At 44.5% G+C, this 24,787-nt stretch overlaps 1 protein-coding gene across 4 annotated transcripts in view; it reads left to right on the forward strand.

The window, feature by feature from the left end:
* SUSD1 (sushi domain containing 1) overlaps positions 1–24,787 on the forward strand; it is a 678,087-nt gene that overhangs the window by 240,704 nt on the left and 412,596 nt on the right. For 3 of the 4 annotated variants that reach the window (XM_078676643.1, XM_078676644.1, XM_078676645.1), the window contains one exon: positions 11,785–11,964. The exons of the other annotated variant lie outside the window; for it this stretch is intronic. In XM_078676643.1, coding sequence (XP_078532769.1) covers positions 11,785–11,964 — 180 coding nt within the window. The remainder of the gene's footprint in view (positions 1–11,784; positions 11,965–24,787) is intronic. 4 annotated transcript variants of the gene reach the window in all.

Genomic DNA, 24,787 nt, shown 5'->3' on the forward strand with positions numbered 1-24,787 from the left:
GAAGCATAGGAAAAATACAAGTTATCAACCACATTATCTGTAAGAAACAAATGAAACCCATGGACACAGTGTAATAAACCCCAACTAGGGAAACCTGACAAGGTGAAACTGCACCATCCATTCCTTGATTTGCGTGCAGTGTATCCAGCGTCCACTGGGGGCCTCACTCAAACCGCTCTACCTTCAAGTGACCATGTCTTATAAGTAGGTAGCCCCGCAAGCCCTACCCATTGCGCTCTGCTACAGAAAACTATCCTCCAGGTCTGGGACACTTCATCATGGTCTTCAAGGCTCTGTCCCCCGACAGCTCCATCTCCATCTCCCCGGGAAGCCCTGATGGGGACCAGGCTGGGGATCCGTGCTTCATCATGCTGCCCCATCACAACTCTAATGTCGGGAAGTAATATCGTTAATGTCTGCTATTGGAGTTACTGGCCCCGGATGGGAAGGGCATCCCTATCGTTAAGAGTATCAGTCTGATAGCAATGTGTCTTAACCTGAAAGGAAACAGAGAATTGGGGACTCTTCCTTTGGCCGGTCAGTGGTCAGAGAGGCAGGCAACAGCAAGCATACAATTAGAGGCCTGACTGCCTGAACATCAACTGAGAAAGATTGTACTAATAGAAAGGTGGGGGCCAATCTGTAGTCAAGTCCTCTCCATGACAACAAGGACTCCCGTATCGGTCATAGTTATCCAATTGTTCATTCATCCTATAGAAGTTCCGATTGAGGTCTGCAATTTTCGCCAGTTGTGTGAGCCAGTCAGCTCCACTAGCAACCTGTTGGTTGTCTCCAATGACAGAGGACGCAAAGCCTGGCAGTGGGCAATCCTCTTGAAAACCAGTATTTCCCATCTTTAGAGGGAATCTTGCAGCCAGTCATGTCATGTTATAGTGTCTGGTGTCTAACTGAGGGGAGTATCCGGATGTTCTCCAGTTCACTAAGAGTGGACCACACATCTGACCAGCAATCGGTTAGTTTGGGGAAATTCCATAGAATATGTCACATATCACATCCTCCCATTCCTCACTTTCAATAGATTTAATGAGGCAACAGGCCAGCTCTATGCAGTTTAAATCGTGACCATTATCAACTGTGTAACAGTTTAAAATATGCAAACTTCAGCCGTGCCTCCCTGAGGACAGAATCATGGAAATCAAGCAAGGCCTTGGGAGATTATGAGTGTCCTACAACTCCCTGACAATGAATTTGGGACGTTTCCAGGGTAGGCTATGAAGAGGGGGCATCAACCAGCAGACTGCACCATCCCAACATTACTCCCCTGGTGGTACTCCATTTATCGAAGGAGACACTGATCGGTGAGGATGGAAGTAATATTAGGGTCCCTTCCTAAATGCCATTGGGATGCTTGTAGAAGGCCATACTCTGAGAACAGGTCTGTGAAGGACTTGAACGTAGGTCCTGAAAGCAACTCGTCAAGCGAGTGGATACCAAATTCCTTCCATGTCGACCAATGGACCCTCTGCCCTCATGTTCATACCTTCACATTGTTCCAGATTGGGGCTGCCTCATGAAGCTATGGATCTAATTTGAGGGACATGTGCGCCTGTTACCAGACGTGAAACATATTTATTGTTATGGGCTTGATTAGTACCTGTGCCTCAGACTTTGCAACTTAAAGGGCATCAATGGTAGCCCTACAGTATAACACCTCTCTCTGTCCTGCGCCAAATAGGTGGAACTTTTATCGCCGCCGCCCAGTATGCCATTTGTGATAGGTGGTTAGCTAAGTAATGAGTACCCATTTGTGGTAAGCAAAACCCTTCCGCCTTTATGTGCCCGTATATGCTGGGCATTCAAAGCCAGTGTTTGCTCGCTCCCCACATGAAGCCCTTAATCTTTTAGTCTACAGTATGCAAGAGAGAACGTGAGCTGGGGATTGGTAGCATCCCCAATACATGCATGGACTGTCACCATTTTCATTGCCTGCGTGCGAAACTACCTGGATAAGTGGAGATGAGACCACTTCTTGAAGCTCAGAAATGCAGAGCTATTAAGGGTAATAAGTTATCCAGTGCCATAGTTAACAGACACCTGTTTAAACACACCCCAAGGTATTTCAAACCTTTCGTGATCCATCTCATTCCCACTCTCTGAGCACAGGTCCTGGTCATGGTTATCACTATCGGCATCGCCTTGTACTTCCCAATGTTCACCCAGTATCCTGAAAACTCTGAAAAAGTATTCAGCAGGGCGGACGTCTGCTGACAATAGATAGTCATCAGAATGTCATCTGCATGAAGGAAAGACCTTATGCGTCTAGCACTGGTAGGTACGCCCTTAATATGCGGGGATGTTCTGATTGCAATTGCCAGCGGTTCAAGAGCTTTCTGTGCTGTCTGCCTTCAATAAATCCATTGCGCCTTGTTAATAAAGTCCTGACTGAGCCCAAACCTTGCCACGACCCAAAGAGACTCTAACAGTCACAAACCCTCCCTCTTGCGTGTAATTCAACTTCAAGAGATTCCATACTGACATAGGCAAACCCTGTTATGAATATTATCCATGAATGCATACAACCATTGGGAATTGTACAGTGTCTTTTATCTATGTTCTTTGTAAATGTAATCACCACTGGAGTACTGCGTCATCTGCTCAATGATCACTTATTTTGTTAATTGTTACATTTGATTGGAAACAAAACATTACAAGATGCATACTATATCAGAACTGTGTTTTGTCTCCTTTGTAATTAATTTTGACCCAATGAAGAAGTCTGAGTAACTCTATATTCCCTCTAAGACACATAAGAAGATACAATTTTTGAATGAGTCCCACTGGGCAATTATTATATTAATACATGACCCGAAGATAGAGCCATTTGACCCAGTTGAACGTCTTCTCTGCATCCAAAGATAGAGTGACCTGTTCTTCATCTGCATTCTGAGAGTCCCAAAGGTTGTTAGCCAAGGTATGCATATGGTTCTGTGATGACCATGCTCTTGTCCATTTCTCCCTATAACTCCCTGCTGACTCATTGAGAGATAATAGCTCAGGTTCTACCAAACTCAGTAGGCAATGGTCTAGACTCCTGAAAAATTCTAGTCCACTATCTTTGTTAGCCGGTGGCTTCTCCTTGGGGGAAAATGCGGAAGAGAGCCATTTAAGGTTGTGCCAGCAAATTACAAATTCCATGGATAAAGTGGTTCCCTTGCGGAGAGCTAGGGGTAGGCATAAGCTTGCCATGCCTTGGTATTCTAATGATCTTCTTCAGCTGAAACTGCGGTGTATACAGGCGGAAAGAGCTTGGAGGAAGCATTATTTAGAGGCAGATAGAGCCTTTTTCAAACAGTCACTTTTGGATTATAAAGCACAGATCAAGTGTGCTAAAGCCAAGTATCTCGAGGACATGCTGTTGCAGGCAAAAAACAGGTCGCAGACTTTGTTTAAAATTGTTAACGACCTCTCCCGTCCAGCCTGTGCCACGAATAATATTCCAGCCTCTCAGTCCCTTTGGGACTCCTTAGCAGCCGCATTTGAGGACAAAATCGCCACCATTTTGAGCGGACTTTCCATCCCAGGCACTCCTTGCCTCCAGCCCTCGGCGGTTTCAGCACCCCTATCTATTCCAGGTGATCCTGAGGAAGTAGCAGGCCAACCTTGGCTGGATAGTTTCACTTTCCCTTCTCTAGAGGATTTCTATGCTCTGGCGAATGGTGTTTCATCGGGCTATCCGATGGACCCGCTGCCTCATAAATTTTGGAAGGTGTTCCAAGAGGAACTCTTCCCTCCTCTTTATTCTATCTGTCACCAGTCCTTCAGTACCGCCACAGTGCCTGAATGTTGGAAACTAGCAGTGGTCTCTCCTCTTTTAAAGAAGCCCACACTGGACCCTACCTGCCCGGCGAACTATCGGCCAATCTCGCTGCTCCCTTTTCCTGTTAAGATCATGGAGAAACTTGTCACTCAGTCTCTGTCCAGCTTTTTGGAAACCAACATCTGTCTAGACGTGGCGCAGTTCTGCTTCCGGCCAGCTCATGGCACGGAATCTGCGGTGGTAGTCGTTCTGGATGATCTTCGTTCACGGGTCGACACTGGTCGGGCAGCTTTTTTAGTGCTGCTCGACATGTCGGCCGCGTTCGACACGGTCAGCCACACTATACTTATCAGCAGACTGGAAGAGATCGGGGTAGCTGGGTTGGCGCGGGATTGGCTAGTTTCCTACCTTCATAACAGACATCAGGTGGTGGCTCTGCCGCCTTTTAGATCTGGCATCAAAAGAGTAGGGCAAGGAGTGCCCCAGGGGTCGGCAATCAGCCCTATATTATTCAATCTGTATCTCCGGCCTCTGATTACATTGATTAAATCTTTCGTTATCTCGGTAATCAATTATGCCGATGATACGCAGCTCATCTTTTCCTTTGAAGGGAAAGATGCTGTGTCTAAAGAGACTTTCCATCGTTGTATGACAGCTACTGCGGACTGGTTGTGACATAATTCCCTCCAGTTCTATGGATCCAAGACGGAGGTGCTGTATTGCTCTATAGACCGTACCCCACGTCCTTTGCCGGCGGATTTCTGGCCAACATCTTCCTTTGGCATGGTGGCGGCGGCAGACTCCGCCCGCAACCTGGGGGTCATGTTTGGCCCTAATCTACAACTGGATGCTTTTGTCAATAAGACAATCGCCACCTGCATGCTGGTGCTCCGTACTCTGCGTAAGATCCTTCCCATGCTTCCGGCGCAGGCTAGACCGGAGGTAGTGCATGGCATCATTCTCAGTAGGTTAGACTACTGCAACGCACTGCTTCTGGGCGCACCTAGCACCTTGATCAGTAAGCTGCAGCGCATACAGAATATGGCAGCTAAGCGTGCCCTTTCTCGGTTGCGCTCTGCTTCCTCCTCTTTGGCGCTCAAAGATCTTCATTGGCTGCCTGTCCAGCAGTGTATTTGTTTTAAAGCATCTTGTTTAGTTTTCAAGGCTCTTCACGGTCAGGGGCCGGTTTTGCTACAAGAGCTTTTTTCATGGTACTCCACCGCCAGACCTCTACGTTCTTCCTCGGCATGTTTGGTGGTAGTTCCTAGAATCCAGAGGCTATGGATGGGTGGCCGTTCTTTTGGCTACACGGCCGCTAAACTTTGGAACTCACTCCCTCTGTCTCTGAGGAGCCTGGGAGAACTTTCACCCTTTAAAAAATATTTGAAGACTTATCTTTTCTCTAGGGCAGTGTAACTTTGTGATTGCGTAATTGGTCAGGTTGAGTCAAAGCGCCAGGATACCCTTTGGGTGACAGTTTTGCGCTATAGAAGTATGCGATACATACATACATACATGCATACATCCCACCACAAAGCCAACATGGGAGGCATAGATCTAGGAAGGTATCACCTTCTGGAGTCCATTGGCAAGGAACATGGTCAGAACCTTGACATTCACATTCAGGATACAGATAGTTCTATAAGACCCATACTCAAGTGAGTCCTTCCTTTCCTTGGGAAGCACCGTTACTTTATGTTTTTAAGAGAGGGGGTCTAGACTCCAGGACTCGGTCCCTTCCTGGAAGTCTCAATATAGCACTTGTGCTATCTGGGGTTGGCATGTCTTATAAAACTCCCAGTGGAAACCATCTTCGCCCTGTGAAATACAAGTAGGTTGGCTGGCTATGGCATCGCTAACTTCCTCTAATGTAATTTTCCCTTTTAGGAGGTTTTTCCCTTCTTCTGTCTGGATTAGAAGATGGATGAAAGACATGAATTGCTTTTCGACCTGTGTGGTCTCCTCGCCGGTGGAGTCATAAAGCTGTTCGTAGAAAGAGTCATAGGCCTCTGTGATGTTAGTTGTGTGGCTGACTATTTTGCCCGTTGGTGTACATACGGCTCGTACAGAATCCAGGGCCTCCCGTTGGCGTAATTAAAAGGTGCCCCACCTTTTTGACGCACTCATAGTATCTCCATTTGATTTTAGTTGGCGCGTTCTCCACTGCTGAAGTAGAGAGCGCATTACACTTTAGTTTTTCTTTCTCCAACCGGCGCCTGCTATATAGCGTAGGTGATGCTTTGTAGGCCGCTGTGAGAGAGGCTCATGTATTGTGGTATGCCTTCTTTTGGCTATTGTGCTGTCTCTCATTAGGAGGCCTCCCCACTTGGCCTTTCCTGCTGCCTAAGCCATCTGTGGGGAGGTCACAGAATGTTCATTCTCCAAGCAGTGAACTTAGACGTGGGCATTCAGGGCCTTCTTTTAGTCCCATAGGTGGTATTTGGATACTTGCATATGATAATGTCCAGTCAAAGGGGGTCTATTCCCTATGGTCATGTCAAGTAATATTGGACTATCAGTGTGAAACAGTAATGATAGAAGCGAGTGGCACAGTAAAAGAAATCTAGCCTGGAGGCAATATTATGGACTGATGATATAGAAGTATTGTCTTTGTCTGTGTGATGGTGTAAGTGCCATACATCTAGTAAACCATGATCTCTCAGTAGGTCCCTGAGCTGTGCTCTGGCCATGGATTTTTGTAAATCAGGGGGACCTGTCTGCTCTAAGATTGGATCAGGAGCAACATTTCAGGCACCCCCATCACTAGATTAGTATAGCCAATTTCTGTAAAACAGTTTAATCATCTGGCTGAAGAAGGAAGTTTTACCCCTATTGGTGAATATACAGAGCACAGTATAAGGACATGAACTCCAGTTTCAGCTTCACAAAAGCATATTATCCCTCAGGATCAGTCCAAGACGTCAGGAGCTTATGAGGGAGAGATTTATATATTATAATAGCTATCCCACACTTTCTATGCAGCAGAAAGGAGGTCAATTGGGCCATCGTTCTAGTCTCTGAAGGGGTCATGTGGCTGCTCCCTACCACTCTTCCAACCCATTCCCTCTGTAGTTTATCAATTTAGCTGGTGGGTAAGTGCAACTCTTGCCAGAGTGCAACGTCTGTCATGTGACGGCGGAGTTGAATAAGAATCTTCTTACATTTGATGGAACTGGATAAGCAATTAGCATTTAGTGACTGGACACAAAGTGTTAGATCGCGCTGTGGTGGGGAGGTTATTGCCGTGGGTTCGGACCCTATCATGTACTTGTGAAGGAGGACTAGAACAGTGCCTCCTTGAAGGCAGCCAACAGCAGAATGTAACCCCACGGAGACAGTTTGCCTACCTACAAAATGGTTTGCGGAAAGCGTACAAAGCTCAGAAGCTGGCAGGTGAGGTGATGCAGTATGTATGAACTTACTCAACATGTACCGATGCTAAAACCGGTCAAGCTGTAGTCCTTGGGGCAAATTCTAAGGGACCAACTTAGGCAATAGACGTAGTAGAAGCAAAAGTCTGGGCAGTCCAAGAAGGGGCTGTTGGATAAGGGGGATAAGGAACAAGAGTATAGATCTCCACCTTATTTTGGTGTACCATGTTTCCCACTTAAGGCCTATCCTGCCACTAACTCCCAGCTCCCACCCACCTCCCAGAGGAAAAGAATCCATCTCCAAAGAAAGCAAGATTTCATGCCGGCCAATAGCCATTATCCCAAAGGAACACAACATTGGCTGAGGCAACTGTAAGAAAGAAAGAGCCAACCAGAGCACTTATACAGAAAAGGATATGCGTTGGAAGAGGAGAGTGTGGCCTGGCACAATCAGCCTGGCACAAGAGTCAGCTTGGTACATGTCAAAGGCTATCTGCACTATAACCAACAGCTCAAGAATAGAAGAATTGTTCTCCAAGAGACCTTGATTTGTCCCTATCTCATTCTTGCGACAATACATGTAGCACCCAATTCAGGCTCTCCCTGTTGAAGTGTCAGTGCTGGGTCGATCTGTGTAGCTCTTGGTAGGTACTAAGCTTCCTAGTATTAGCCTGGTGAGTTTTGAGACCGCCCAAATACAGGCTGTAGTAGATTATGGGGAAGGGTTAGCATCCTTGGATTCTTCCAGAGTGCCTAAGAAAGGTCAAAGCATTTCCAGGTCATCAAATTCTAAAGTGTGGCCTTGTATGGCCACGATCATGACAGCTGGATTCAATAGCCCTTATTTGATCCCTTCTTCCGCAGGTGGGGGTGTAGAGCTAGTACTTCTTTTCACTTAATCTGACCCTTCATTGTGAAATGGGCTCCCTTTCCTTTTTGCTGCCTGTAGGATGACCCTGGTGTGCTGATGGCTCAGAGGACACGCTATGATTGCCCTGAGAGTGTTGTATTGAAGCGCAGATCATACCCTCAATATATGTGCCCTCTGGAAATCCAAGGGCTCCGTGAAGATGAGATGAAGAAGAGCAGGCAGGAGGCTACAAAGGAATCCAAACAAATCATCCCCTTCCATGTTTTCAGGGATTCTGTACAGTCAGATGTTATCTGTGCGATAGCGCTCTTCTAAGTCTGACACTTTTCTCTGAAGCCTCTGTATTTCAGTGCCCCAGTCCGGCTGCAGACTGTAGAGTCGGTCCAGTTCATCCATCTGCTTATCCTTTGAGTCGAGATGCACGTGCATATGTGAAAGATACGAGCTTAGGAACTTGATGTGTGCCTTCATGTCTGTGATAGTAGTGTCAAAGGCAGTCAGTTTGGAGCTCATGATAGTAACTTCTTTGTGGATGGATGAGAGAATGCTTTCAGTCATGGCTTCTAATTTGGCGAACGTGTGTGCAGCCCCCTGATAAGGCTTAAGCAAAGAACTACTGCTGGGTCGCCTTCGAGCCGACAAGGATGATAGATGCAGAGGATACTAGCAGGTAAGCGGTCTGAGTACTGCAAAGAAGTCACTGAGGAGCTCAGGCCAGCAAGCCCCCCGGCAGGAGACAAGAGATCTCGGTCAAAGCGGGCCAGGAGATGAAAGACTTGACATCACAACATATCGCAAGCGGCTGCTCCTTGCGGCCAATGGGAGGTGAGCAACCATCTCTCACCTGTGGTCCCCATTTGTTCTGGGGCTGCAAGCACGAACTCCCTCTGCCAAATGTCCAGGAGGGTCCCCATACTCACCTCCCATATTCACCGCTCAGACCATGAGGAAGGATGGACAACACTTCACCGGGCAACACTGATGTATGGGCCTTTGGCTGGGAACCTCTCAGCAGGGTGCTCCGACGTGGGGACCCCTTTCCCCATAGTAATGTAGACATTCTGACCCACCAGTGTGCTGAAAGTGGCCTCAGAGGTCCCCAATTGCTTCAGCACTTTGCTGAGCCACCACTTGCAATCATGATTTAAGTCTTCTATCCTCCCCCAACCCATTTTGTGCTCAATCCAGGTTTAGTCCTTCAGCTTGCTTGAACCCCTGCACAGGCATGTCGGAATGTTATCGGGACTCGGTCGAAACTGAAACAAGGACCTTCAAAGAACGAGGACCTATTTCAAAGGTTTGAACAATTGTCCTTTAGTGAAAGAAAAAAGACAGCAGATTCATCATCTCCCCATTTAGTGGTATTAGCTGATTTAGCTGGTTACCATTATTTAATGGTGCAGCCTTGCTTTAAAATGTATAAATTAATATTGCATCTTGAGCGCATGGCTTTGAAAGGACTGCCTGATCTGCCCAAACGAATTAAGAGAAATTGTCCATATGCCTTCAGATGGCCTGCAGGCTCCTGTGTCACATTTTAACGCCAGTGCTTATTCTCCGGTCAAACGTTCTTATTGTGGTTCTGCACGCACATATTAGTGCCACTATATACACGTGTGCTAGTGTAGATGTGTCAGCGCACATCCATGTGTTGTACACAAGCGTGTGATTTGTCATGCGCATATGTGTGTTAGTTTGAACATGCTACAGTGCATGCACTTGTGGTATTGTGCAAATATGTGTGTGGAAATCATACTTTGCTGTACACTATGTGTGCTTCTGCACACCAAATTGTGTTATTGCACACAGTTGTGCCTTGACCAACACACTTGTTTTGAGCACACACACACACAGGCACTTATTACAGTCCACATATTTCACACTTTAACAAACAAATATTCAAGTAACATTAGTGTTAGTTTGCACAGATCCCTAATCTATCCTCTCTGAGGCCAGACTATTTTAAATAGTACATAAGCAAATGCGCAGAGTTTCTTATAATATTTATTAGCATTGTTGGTTGTGGGAAGGGGCCACGGCTCACAAAACGGATAGTCTTGAGTGGGTCCTGATTCCCCTTCCATCCCTCAAAAATGGTAATAAATAGCATATTACTTTCTCTGAATCTGCATATATGGTTTATGTCATGGCCTTTGCTAATGTGTGTTTGGTTAAAATAAGGTATTTACCCAAAACCAGGATGCGAGGGTGTAGACGTATGCATTAAGGTAAAATCACACTGAAGAGGGTTTGTGGCCACTAGGATAATTGTTCCCAGGTGTTAATTAATTGTAATTTGCAGTCTACCAAGCAGTAAACAGTGTTTTTCTAAAGCCAAATTCACTCTACAGTGGTCATAAACTGCACTTTGACCTTTGTGTTGTAGCAATAAATATGTGAATGTGTATAGTATAGTTGCAAAAAAATAACATGGTATTGTTCCACATTTATTTTCACTGCCATGGCACAATCTAGTTTATTCTCTTACACCGACTTATTCTGTGACATAATCTTAACAATTGTCATCAGTCAAAACCATGCACACGCAGGATGCTAGCAGGTCTTTAGCTGGCCTACGGGGGGAACAGACATACGGATAACATAGATGTTGGCCTGCACATTACTATTTTAATATTTATTTTCCATGTTTTGCAGGGATCAAATGATATTGAACTACCTGTATAAAATATTTTGACCTTTTTTTCATCCTTCATTTGAGCCTGTCAGTGTTTGTGATGCAGTGTCCATTTTGAGGGTGTGCTTTACCTGATTGTATCAAATTCATGTAGGGTACTACTTGCAAACTTGCTACAGAAACTCTAGTTTTCGGTTCTAGCAGGCATTCTAACCAATACTTAACACTCATTGATTAAATTAATTTCCTGTCTATTTCGGCTTTGTTTTGAACAGTTGGTTTAACCTACATTCTCGTGTTTCTCTCGCCCATATGAACATTTCTGGCTCCCCATTTTTGATTATTTGTGCGTGTCCTTCCATTGCTGATGTCAGGCATCTTATTTTCCTTTTGCAGGTTTCTTAATTATTTTACCTTTACAACTCCATGGCAGTGCCTGTGTTGCTTCTCCCATGAGTCTACTCCTACCTGCTCCCCCATTGTGCTGCCACTCATTGCCTCTCCCCGTTGGAGACTTTTTCTCTCATTTAGTCTCTCTCCCTGCCCACCTGCCACTGCATTAAGCCTCACCACTTCAGTCTGCTCCCTTACCCGCCTGCCTGCACCATAGAGCATCTATTTGCAGTCTTTCTCCCTGCAGTACACTTTATCACACGTGCCCACTGTCCAACCCCACGCCTTTCTTATTTCTTTTTTATACACATTTCTTTTTATTTTTTTGTATTAATAGGATTTATTCCTGCAAACATTGCCTCCTTTCTCCGCTGCCAGTAACTTACTTACTTGACCATCCCCAGGCAAGCACGACTGCCTTTGCAAATGCTTGTTTTTTCTAATGCCACCATAATTGCTTCGTTATCACCAAAACCAAACCCAGAAAACCAGTGTGCATAGACAGAGACAACACCAAAGCATATATAAGTGTACAGTGATCAATTTCCAGTGAAGCTCGAGTAAAAACAGTTACGCAGTAATCACCTGTATATCTGTTGAAACAATACATACATCCGTTTACAGTATAGATTCCCAGTACATTATGAATTGCTTCTCGTAAAGCAGCTCAATGTCTAAGTGTAGGTTTCAGAAATGTGTTCTTTAACAGTTTGCATTGATTATGTTGTTCCTGCAGCCGTGGAATGTGGCACGCCGCCATCTTATCCGAATGCGTCAGCAGGCCCTTACAGTAACACAACCTATGGGAGTGTGGTGGTCTATGAATGCCAGAACGGTTATCTTGCTGAGAGCGAAAACCACACCGCTGTTTGCAATGGAAGAGGACGATGGGAAGGCGCTGACCCAGTTTGTAGAGGTAATTCATCTATTAAAAGTGCCAAGGAATGACTTAAAATTGAAAAACTCAAGGCCTGATTACTAGTCTGGTGGTCCGAGGACCGCCAGACTCATGGAGGCACAGTAGTGGTGGCTGAGCCACCAGTGCACTGGTATTCTGACTGCCCTATTACAACTAGGGTAGTTGGACTGCTATTGCAGTGCGGAGGCCTGGTGGTGGCGCGGCAGTGTAGGGGCCGCAATATGCTTGGCTGGACCGCAGCGTATTGAATTATATGTTAAACTTTTAGAAACTTTCAAAAGCAGCTGAACTATGTGATGCGTGGGACCCAAACAGCCTTCAGATGGGGAGAGAGATTCAGATGTAAAGGTAGGCAGAGACAGGGAGAGAGGCTTACCCAGAGAATAAAATAGAATAGATAGAGGTTAAATAAAGAGAAAGGAAGATGGATCCCTGAACAATTGCCCAATTTGCCAATGCCTGAAAATTTCTCTGTCCAAGGCACAGAGCCCATCTAATCCTTTCAGTGTCTAAAGCTTCGGTTTTGGATTAAGTTGCATAGCTGTATTGATCACACACACATATGCATGCATGTTCACACAGACACATGAATGCACACATGCAGATACACAGAGCTGTGTCTCTCTGTCTCTTCACACATGGATCTGTTTCCTGATACTTTATTATTATTTTTTCTTTATTAAGCCAGTAGACATTTACAAAGATAAAGACAGAAAATGGCGAAATCAGAAGCAAATAATGGAAACATATAATATGTTCAACATTGCAGGAAATGAAAAGCATATAAATCCAAAAGAGACAGGAAATAAGAAGCAGTGTAAACAAAATATACATACACCTCTATATATCATCATACACCAATATACAACTAAATGTACTATTATAATTTACTAGTATAACCCTCATATGTATCAGTCTATTTGACAACCCTTCTGGGGGTGCATGACCACCTACCAATTATTTACACAGTATTTACATCCACATTCCAGTTTGTCTTACCAAGAATCCGGCATACTTGCCATAAGATAATAAAGCGCGATTCTTTTACAAATTAAAGGGAAAAGAATAAGATCTATCCCTGCCATGCAGGGTCAACTAGTTTCTTGTACTATCGGTGACAGATAATCTGTTAAAGCCCCCCAGATCTTCTCACCGAGTTTGCGTTTCCGTGGGCTTTTAATGGCATATAAACTAGTCTCGAGTTTACAGATAGCAAAAAGCCTGCCTCTCCACATCTCAAATGTAGGGGGCTCTTTCTGACGCCACACTGAGGCTATACACAGTCTTGCTAGTGCGACTGCAATATATATTAAATATCTATATGCATACATTCCTTGTGTGGGTGTTTCATCCTTTATAACCCCCAACAACATAACTAATGGGGTTATCTCAAACCATACACCTGTCACCTCTGTTAAAAATATCTGCATCCTATCTATCAATGTTTTCAAATCTGGACATGTAGCAAACATGTGAACTATGTCTGCCTGTTCTCCCCCACATCGAGTGCATTTGTCCTCATTTGCACCGCCCAGCGTGCAATATTAGCAGGTGTATAATATAGAGTGAACATAGTTTTATATTGTTGCGTTCTCAAATTTGAAGATATTAAAAGTTTTTCAACTAGGTAGATGGATTCTTGTAGAATTTTCCCTTCTACCAACACTCTCGTATTCCATTTAACATTCTGTGCCTCCACATCATCTTTTTGTAAATCAATAAGTGCCTGATATATAATAACAATTTTGTCCCGAGCCATCACAGTTTCTATAAGCTTGCTTTTTTCGGCTAAACATACGATATCCCTCCTCTTACATAAATAATCCCGGACCTGCAGGTATTTAAAAAAATCAGATTTATGGAGACCATATTTACTCATCAATGAAGCATATGTTTTAACACCGTTGTTGTCTACCAGCAAGCCCAAGGTCGTAATACCTTTGCTTCTCCATCTATTCATGATACTATCTAAAGAAATAGGTGGGAGCAGTACTACTGCATCAGTAGGTGTGTAATCGTTTATTTTGCCAATATTTAGCTGTCGCTTAATTTGGCCCCAGGTCTTATGAGCAGCCTGAAGCACCTTGAAGCGAGTCAGTTCAGTTCAGTTCAAACCACTTTATTCGATTAATTAAAATCATAAAAGTACACATATAATCACACATCATAAAATACATTTAAGACAATAGGTATTATTAAAATCACATAAAAAACTAATATAATACCATTTCATATCCCCTTAAAAATACCAATACAAGTGAGTACAAATAAATTAATGGTTCAATCATAGCTGGGCATCTTAACTTTCTTGACCTTACAGCAGCTACAAAATAACTGGCAATATTAAAAATATTCCACGTAGTATCCAGTAATTGCAGGTACATTAAGGCAGGTTTAACCTGTAGGAACCCCTTGCCTCTTAAGAGTGGAATTATATACTTTTCCCTAATATCAGAGTAATGACCGCAAACAAATATAAAATGTGTGGTATCTTGAATTGAGCAGCTATCACAATCACAAAGTGCTGCCTGCTCTGGTTTACTCCAGCCTTGAAAGGTTCCCAATAAAAGGTGTATCTGATTGAACCGGAATCTAGTTAGCGATGATAAGGCCGTTTTACTAGCTTTAGATTGGACTCAATAGAGGGTGATGTAACTAACAGGAAATGAGCCCTAACCAGAGGTTTTTGTAGTTCCTCAGATTCCCGTTCCTGCAACCTTAAGGACAAAAAATGCTTTTTAACCCACCTTATATCTCCTTTAACAATGCCCTCTGGGGATTCAAAAATGTCTGGTCGGCCAAGTTTCGCAAACATTAGTTTAACATAGGAAAGCCACTGTATTTCATGTCCCCTTTCTAACATAATACAGTCTTTTAAAATACGGCGATTAAGCGTTAATTCTGGATTAAGCCAGGTTTTTAGCCAGCAAATAAGTGGGGCCATGCTAATCAGATCGCAAACATACCCCATTCCCAGCTCCTGGTGAGCAGCAAATGTTGGGGTAGATTGGGGGATAGACAAGAGGGAGCGAAAACATTTATTTTCAATCGTCTGCACCTCCTCACCTTGCTTATACCCCCAAATTGCAGCACCATATAACGCTATTGCCAGGCATTTTGCCTTATAGATGGAAAGAATCGCCTCACATGGCCTTCCCCCTAGCCGTTGTGCGAAACTTAATAGGGCTGATGTAGATCTACCTAAAGCATTCTTTTTTGCTAAGCGCTGGGGGGCCCAGGAACATCTGTCATCAAACAGGACCCCCAGGTAGGTAAAGGCCTTCACACTCTTCACCTCTTCCCCCTTGCAATAAAAGGTTTTCTCGTTATTTTTGCGTAAACCCATAGACATAACATGTGATTTTGGAATATTTAGTCCAGAGAGTTCATGAACTCCCCAAAGGAGTTCAGTAATCTCTGTAAACCTATCGGGGTACGCGCTAATAGGACGGCGTCGTCCGCGTATAGGAGAACCGGAATGGTACTGTTCCCTATACGCGGGACGTCCAGAGTAGCAATATCCAGGGATTTAGCTATAGCATTGATGTACAAAGTAAAAAGTAGAGGGGCCAGGATGCACCCTTGTTTGACCCCTCTACCCGATTTAAAGTGTCTTGTTCAAGTGCCTTCCTGTGTCATCCTCACGGACGCAAATAGATCCCGATGGAGATCAGCCATATAGAATACTAGCGTCAATCCCCAAATCCAATAAAAGGGACCACAGCTTTGATCTGTTTACCAGATCAAATGCTGTGGATAGGTCCATAAAACCTAGATAAATAGACCCCTTGGAGGCTACAGTATATTTGTTCATTAATAGATACAAATTAAGGCACTGGTCAATGGTGCTTCTGCCCGATCTAAATCCATATTGGAATTCCGACAGAATCCTATTATCTGTTACCCACTCAGACACCTTAGCTAAAATAACTTTCCCCAGGATTTTAACAGACAAATCAATTAAAGAAATAGGTCTATAACACCTCGGGTCCCCTCTCTGGCCTTTTTTAGAAACAGGAATGATTATAGAGTGGGACCAAGAGGCAGGAAATCCATGGGAAACAGTAGAATTAAAAACATTCATTAAAATCTTAGCCCAAAGTTTCGCATTGCCCTTATAAAGGTCGGCGGGGACACCATCTGGGCCTGGAGCCTTGTTACTTGCAGATTCATTTATTGCTCTCTCCACATCCCCCTCTTCGAACACTAAATTGGACTCTGGCGAAATATCGTTAGGGGCTATAAAGGGGTCGAATACCTCGTTACTCGCATATATAGCTTCAAAGTGTTTCAGCCAATGGTCCTCTGAAATATTAATTTCAAGTATATCATTCTCCTCGCCTGTTAGGAGTGGACTATTAACAATAGACTAGAACTTCGAGCTGTCCTTTAAAACTTCTTTAGACATCAAGCTATCCCAAGCCTCTGATTTAATTTCATTTTTGCGGGTTTGCATACTTAATTTCTTTTCTTTTCTGAGGCTAGCTATAAGGGCTTTTTCCCTGGGTAGAACTTTCAGTGATTTTAATAGATTTTGATGCGCCCTGGAGCATTTAGAGTCAAACCATCTTTTTTCTTGTTTACGTTTAGGTTTACCAGTAGCGGTTAGGTTTAAAGCAACCTGTTTACAGATTGTTTCGAAAGCTCTAATGGTCCCCCCCTCTGAAGTGGAGCTGTCCGCACATTTTCTGATATCTTCTTCCACCTTTGTTCTCAGACTATCTAAAAAATGCTCCAGGACTATTTTTGCCCATTTTAACCTCCTCCCTTGATCATGAATTCTCACACTATTAGGTCCCTTGACGTTGTCTATGGCATCAATACGGCAAAAGCCTTTGTCTATTACCAGGTTGACCGGGTTGTGATCACTGAAGGGAGAGCTAATTGCATTATAAAAAAATACATGCCCTGACAGGGCGGTGGATAAAAATATATAGTCGATGATCGACTCACTTTCCCTAGCTTTAAACGTTACAACCCTCTCGTTAATCTAAAAAAAACTTGGCTCGTAGAGGTCAGCACATGATAAAAGATCCTCGAGAGCCACCCCCTTGTGAGTATGCTCAAAATGAGGTGGGGATGGAAAAGAGGGCCCATGAATTTCATTAATTTGTCAGTTAAAATTACACAAATGAATATTAAAATCCCCTAAAAGAATGATATCAACATAAGTGGTTTGTTGGGCTTTATACACTTCTAAAAACTGAGCCAAATGGCACTAATGTTCGTTAGAATACTCACTTTCCCCAGAGTTATAGAAATAACTAACAACGTTTTATTATGATTTGAGGTAGTGAGCTCTACTATTAAACAATTAGGAGAGGCAGAATCTAGGATCTTAACAGCACCCTTTAGCCTCACTGAGAGGAGGAGCATCAACCCTCCCTTGGCTCTGCCTGAGGGGGTTGGACGGGCTGGCTGGAAATAAGATTTAAAGCCATCCAACCAATAGTTATTATCCTTATCCCAAGTCTCTTGTAGGGCTACGACATCACAAGCTCTAATAATCTTTAACCAGTTTTGATCACACCTTTTCGACCGAAGCCCTGCAATATTCCAACTCATTAGCCTAAATGTGGAGTCTACCTCTATAATAGTATCAGGCTCATCGGGAGGGAGTCGAGGGAACACAGTTATAGGCCCTAGTCAATCGTTCTCAGTTAAACCGGACAGTGGCGAAAACCTATTTACAAGGGCTAGTCTTCTTATAATAGCTTGGCTCTAGAATTTAAAAAAAGGTTCTTTCTGTCCTTGCACCCAATAGTAATTGATATATGTGAGGTACCTCACCTAGGGTTTCACCATTAGTTCCCACCAATAGTATTCCTATGTGCTGTCATAAGCAAGCCCAATAATAAAATTGAAAGTTTGGTACTGCCCAGCCCCCTCTATCCCGTGGCAGGGTCATAAGATTCAGTGCTCGCGGGCGCTTCCCTTGTGCCCATAGAAAACTATTGCATATCTATTGTAGTCTCTGCATTTGTTTTCTAGTAATTTCCAGTGGTACTGCCCTAAAGAAATAGAGGTCCTTTGGGAGCACATTCATTTTCAAGACATTGCATCTTCTCAGCAGTGACAAATGTAAATTTTCCATCCTATTCAAATCTTTTTTAATCTTACGAAGCAGAGGTTCCCAATTAATTGTAACCATCTTATCGAGACATGCATTCAGGCGTACTCCCAAATATAGGGCCTCCTTTAACACTCTCTGGCCTCTAAATTGTGTTTGTTCAATACAAATTACTTGTGTCTTGGCTAAATCCAATTTATAGCCCGCACTCCTCCCAAATATTGCTGCCAACTGTTCCGTTTGCTCCAGTGTAGTTGCGGGATCCGGTGACACTACTGCGATATCATCTGCATAAGCAAATATATCAACCCGCCCCAACCTGTGGCCTAATAGTTGTTCATTTAATCTATGCTCTAACAGGTTTAGGAACGGGTTGATATATATCGCAAATAGCAGGGGGGAGCATGGGCAGCCTTGCCGGGTGCCTCTTGATATAATTTGTGGTTTTGATTCTAGCCCTAATGTGCATATTCTTGCCTTTGGAGCTCTATACATTGACCTAATTGCCTGGACAAACCTCGCACCAACACCATGCCCCCTAAGTGTGGCCTCTAAAAATTCCCATGAGACACGGTCAAACCCCTTTTTCGCATCTAATAATATCACCCCACGTGTATTGGCAATATCTTGCAGTGTTGTTACTCTGCTTATATGGTGGACCGTGTCTCTACCTGGTATGAACCCGTGCTGGTGAACTGAGACTATGGCCTTAATAACCTGCGATAAGCGTGTAGCTAAGATTTTTGCATACATTTTGCAATCGCAGTTTATTAATGATATTGGTCTAAATGACCCTGGGAGAGTAGGAGGTTTTTCTTTTTTTAAAACACAATAATGACTGCCTCATCCCAAGGTAGCGGAGCAGCCCCCTTTTGTGCCTCCCGACAAACCGCGAGCATATCTACCTGAATTTCAGGCAGCAATAGTTTATATATCTCTAATGGGAGTCTGTCGGGCCCTGCAGCTTTTCCCATGGCTAATGCACCCACAGCGTCTATCAGCTCCTGCATTAATATTGGCTCCTCTAATGCCCTCTTATCTTCTTTCTCCAAGAATATCCTATAAGGGTCCTTATATAGTTCTTCCTGACCAACTATACTCTGATCATCCTCAGAATACAGCTTTTCATAAAATGTTCTAAACACCTCTAGGATACCCTCTGGTGTTTCTATTGTGTTCCCTGCCAAGTCCTCAATTGCCACTATAGTGTTCTTCACCTCCTTACATCTAATCTTCTTCGCTAGGCACCTGCCAGTTGTTTCCCTGAACTCATAACAGTCTTTTCTAAAAAGACAGTATTTTTATGGCGATATCTTTAGCCCATTTCTCATTGATCTTAGATTTACCCCAAACCACCTCTGTTTGTGCCAGTGCAATGTCGACTTTGTCCCATACTGCCTCCATTAGTCTACGTTCTGAGTGGCGTAACTCCTCATATAATTGCATCTGTTGTTGTCTGAGTTGTTTATGTATGCGTAGGCCAAAGCCAAGTATCTCCCCCCTGAGTCCTGCTTTCGTTGCATCCCAGACCATCCCTAATCCAGTGGAGCCACGATTTATACCTAAAAATTATGCCACCCATTCACGAATATGTACAACAAACTCCTCATTTAGTAATAGTTTTTTATCAAAGGAAAATGTGCTTCTAGGGCGTGTTAACCAGGACACCGCTAGTTTCAGTATGGCTGGATTATGATCCGAAGTTATATGAGGATAGATCAGTATTTGCTCATCCTTTAGAAGTGTTTTAGCTGTGAAAAAATAATCTAATCTGGTGAGCTTTTGATGGGGGCATGAATCCTGGTTCGGGGTGATTTAGCCTGGGCCATACATCAGTTAAACCATGTTCAAGGAGGAGCTGTCGTAGAGCTTTATAAACTTTGAGTTTTTTCCCAACATATTTGTCACCTCCGGGCCCTTTAATGACATCCTCCAGCTGTATATTAAAATCGCCAGTCAGAATCAGTGGAGTTGCCCAATTAGCTAATTCCATATTGAGGTATGTAATAACTTGTTCCTCATCATGATTAGAGCCGTAGACAGAGCATATTGTGCAATTCTTATTAGCCACAATACATTCCATCATGGCCCATCGCCCGTATTTATCTGCAGCTGTTTTAGTCGCTTTTAAGAGACCCCTTTTAGACAGTATAGCGACCCCTCGGGTGGTGGTCGCTTGTGTGGTACAGACCTGCATCTCCAACCCAAGCTCTCTCAAATAGTTATTTTTGTTCCAAGGGGCATGTGTCTCTTGGATATAAACTATATCCTATACTACTTTCTCAGCACATGAAGGGAGTGAGAGAGAAAAAAAAGAAAACAATTCAAGAGTAAGTGATGGTTCCCGGGAGAAGAAGAAAGCCAAGACAAAAAAGATCGACATTGGTTAAGAAGAAACAGTAGACACAGATACATGTGCCAGCCTGGTGAGGGACATTTGAGCAAAAATGGAGAGGGGTGGGACAACTGAGAGAGGCCAAAAAGAGCACCGAGAGGTATAAATGGCTAGTATAGATATAAGACTATAACAAATGTATGTAAACGGCAATGAGTGGCTTGAGCAGAGTCAGTAGCATGACATGTGACTGACTGTGACTGTCTGCATTACCGGCTTACTTTGGGCACTTGCCTGTCACAGGGTGTCCATATCCACCTATGGGCCAGTCTGCCTCTGCCTCCCCACCCTGTGCCTGTCTCCTATCCCCACCCCTGCACTGTGTCACAGTATTACAGGATTTTCTTTCAAGATCAGTGTTGCTTTAGCCCTGAGAGCCAATCAGTAGCCTGGTTTTGTTCTTGCTCCGCTCTTTCCATAAATTCTCTGGTTTGCGGCTCTCCAAAAATGATTATGTGGGAATTCCAAACTGTAGAGGCTATTTACATCTTGGTCAAAGAGTTTGGACAAAAGAAATAGTCAAAAGTAGAGGCGTAAATGAGAAACATTGAAAGATTTAAATTATTTAAATTATTATGAAAATCTGGTAAATATTCCAGATGCATTCCGATCTATTGTTTTTTTAGTTTATCTGTACAGGAGAGACAGTTCACTAACATGATATCATGAACATTAATAGTGCCATAAATATCTTTAAAAAATATAATTGGCAAAAATATTTTGATACTACAATTTTAAGGAAAACTACAAAAATATTGTGCCACAAATATCGTTAAAAAATTGACCTAAAAATATTGATTTCAAACTAAATATCGACGTTAAAGTAATGTATTTAAAGTAGTTTATTATTTAAAAGTAATCTAATGTTTATTTAATAAATGAATTTATTTTGTATAATTATATATGTATATATATATATGAAAGAATGTTTGGAGGTGATGGATTCGTAGCTATTACCCTTCTGCAGAGAATTTATTTCAAGTGCAACTGCATTCAAGGACCGGCTGGACAACAACGCGCACAACTGCAAGGAACTCTTCAACATCGTGAAAGAGCTCTCCAACCCCAACGCCGGAAACAACGACATCACCCCATCGCAAGACCTCTGCAACTCCCTCGCCTCCTACTTCCACAACAAGATCGCGGACATACACAACAGCTTCAGCACTCAACCGACGCACGCCACGACAGAACCACCGCCCCCCACCACCACCCTCCGCGCCTGGACCCCGATCAGCACCGAAGACACCGTCCGCATGATGAACTCCATCCACTCCGGATCTCCGACCGACCCCTGCCCTCACCACGTCTTCAACAAGGCCGACACTGTCATCGCACCCCACCTACGGGACATCATCAACACCTCCTTCAACACCGCCACATTCCCGGAGAGCTGGAAGCACGCCGAACTCAGCGCCCTACTAAAGAAACCTACAGCGGACCCCACGGAACTCAAGAATTACCGCCCCATCTCGCTCCTCCCGTTTCCAGCCAAAGTCATCGAGAAGACCGTCAACAAACAGCTGGCCGCCTTCCTCGAGACGAATGGATCCCTCGACCCCTCACAGTCTGGCTTCCGAGCCAACCACAGCACCGAGACCGCCCTCATCGCTGCCACCGATGACATCCGAGCCCTGATGGACAACGGAGGAACAGCGGCCCTCATCCTCCTAGACCTCTCCGCGGCATTCGACACTGTCTGCCACCGCACCCTAGTGCAGCGCCTCAGCAACGTCGGAATCCAGGAGAAGGCACTGGAATGGATCATCTCCTTCCTAGACGGAAGAACACAGAGAGTCCGTCTACCACCGTACAAGTCAGAGGCCACCGAAGTCATCTGCGGCGTCCCTCAAGGATCCTCGCTGAGCCCCACCCTCTTCAACGTCTACATGAGCCCCCTCGCGGCCATCGCATGCCAACACAACCTCAACATCATCTCCTACGCTGACGACACCCAGCTGATCCTCTCCCTGACCAACGACCCCGCCGCCGCCAGAGCCAACCTTCACGAAGGGATGAAAGACGTAGCCGAGTGGATGACGACCAGCCGCCTGAAACTGAACTCAGACAAGACGGAAGTCCTCATCCTGGGCTCCTCGCCCTCCGCCTGGGACGATTCCTGGTGGCCCCCCGCCCTGGGCACCGCACCCAAACCAACAGACCACGCACGCAACCTGGGCTTCATACTGGACTCCTCCCTCTCCATGACCAGACAAGTCAACGCGTCTCCTCGTCATGCTTCAACATCCTGCGCATGCTACGGAAGATCTTCCGGTGGATCCCCACCGAGACCAGGAAGATGGTCACCCAGGCCCTCGTCACCAGCCGACTGGACTACGGCAACGCCCTCTACGCCGGAACCACCGCCAAGCTCCAGAAGAGACTCCAGCGGATCCAGAACACCTCAGCCAGACTCATCCTCGACATCCCACGACACAGCCACATCTCCGGACATCTGAGAGACCTGCATGGGCTCCCCATCAACAAAAGAATCACCTTCCGTCTCCTCACCCACGCACACAAAGCCCTACACGATCAAGGCCCGAGCTACCTCTACAACCGCATCAACTTCTACGCTCCCAAACGCCATCTCCGATCAGCCAGACACGTCCTCGCCGCCGTCCCCCGCATCCGAAGAACGACAACAGGAGGAAGGTCCTTCTCCTACCTGGCCGCCAAGACCTGGAACTCCCTCCCGACCGACCTGCCCCTGACCCAAGACCACCTCTCCTTCAGGAAGAAGCTCAAGACCTGGCTGTTCGAGCAGTAGCAGCAACCCCCCCCCCCCCAAGCGCCTTGAGACCCTCCGGGTAAGTAGTGCGCTCTATAAATGTCTTTGATTGATTGATTGATTGATTACTTGCACAAACAGCTGATGCCATGTTTTCCAAAGCACATTCTAAGGTTCTACACCAATGACTATCACTTGTTTGCAAATTCAACAGAAAATGATCTAATGTTAATACTTTATAAAAGGACTTATAACTTAGCTCAAAAAGTGCAAAGTAATACAGCAGGTATCACTAAAACAATTTAATGGCTACTGCGTTGCTCACGTATTGATTTGAGAAACCATCTAATTAAATGTGGTTGTGATGTTTGATCTCTGCATTGTCTCTGCTTCCTTTATACCAGCTTTATTAATGGATACAAACCTTTTTAATGTTGGATTAATGTGCCAATCTAAGCTGTGTTCCCAAAAAGCAGGAGGATCGTAGGTATATAGAATTAGTAGCACCATTTCCCAGCAACCTTAATAACATTCTCACTCATATCTCTACCTACTGGGTATTCATGTGCAGCTCAAAAAGTATACAATGTCAGAAATATATTAATTCCTTTATTTCAATAATTATGTAAACCTTTTAATAACACTCTTAAAAATGCCTTCATCATATTTTACCAACTGCTATCCGGTAGTTTAAAACAATTGCAACAATGTAACAACCTTAGGTGGGCCATCCTGAGTTGGATAAATATAGGTTTCCTATGACAATATACATATAAACATAAGTTTAAAAAAACAACATTCATATAATCACTTACTACATCCTCACCCAGCTACATTCATACCCCATCATGGTATGCACCTGTTACAACGCATTCGTTACTCCGCACTACCATTACAACGCGACTTTTATAACGCATACTGTAGGAGAGTAGAGTCTGCAATCCTATGATCACCCAGATTTTTGCTTTTTGCTGCACTGGTTTACGACTTTCCCTGGCTGTGGGCCTGCTAATCAGACCCACAGCCTAGCTGTTCTCTCTATCCAAATTGTACTCAGGTACTGAATTGGCACTGGGCCCTCTCCAAGTCCCTGTACCCAGGGCTGAGGTGCACCCAGAAGTCTCCCAGGGGCTGAAGCATGTATTATGCCACCCCTGGATTGACTAACTAAAACTGACACAACTGGCTGCACGACAGCTGGGGCAAGGTGGTGTACTCACCCTTTGCTTTAGATATAGTATACCTATATCTAACCCTAAAAATGGACACACAGATCTCCTATCAGTCACTCCTATAGCAGGCCTTAACAATCCTGAAGGCAGAGTGCTTGGAATCGTGTGAGATGGTGCTCTAGCATGAGCTGAGCCTGTCTGCGGCTTTCGGGATCCATCCCTTAGCCGTTTCCATGATATCGCATACCATATACTCTTAAGTGCATTATAATCCTCGCGGTTATGTGCCAACTCTGGTATCGCTTTATCAAAACATGTCGAGTAAGGTGTCATACGAATTGGAATACTAACCCCTCGCCAATTCTGGCGACGGGGTTAGCATTCCACCCTTCTAGAGGGACACGACATGCCTGTAACCTATAACCCGGTTAAAAGTCAGACAGAGCCTTAGC

The sequence above is a fragment of the Lissotriton helveticus genome, chromosome 2_1, assembly GCF_964261635.1.
Source record: "Lissotriton helveticus chromosome 2_1, aLisHel1.1, whole genome shotgun sequence".
Lineage (NCBI taxonomy): Eukaryota > Metazoa > Chordata > Amphibia > Caudata > Salamandridae > Lissotriton > Lissotriton helveticus.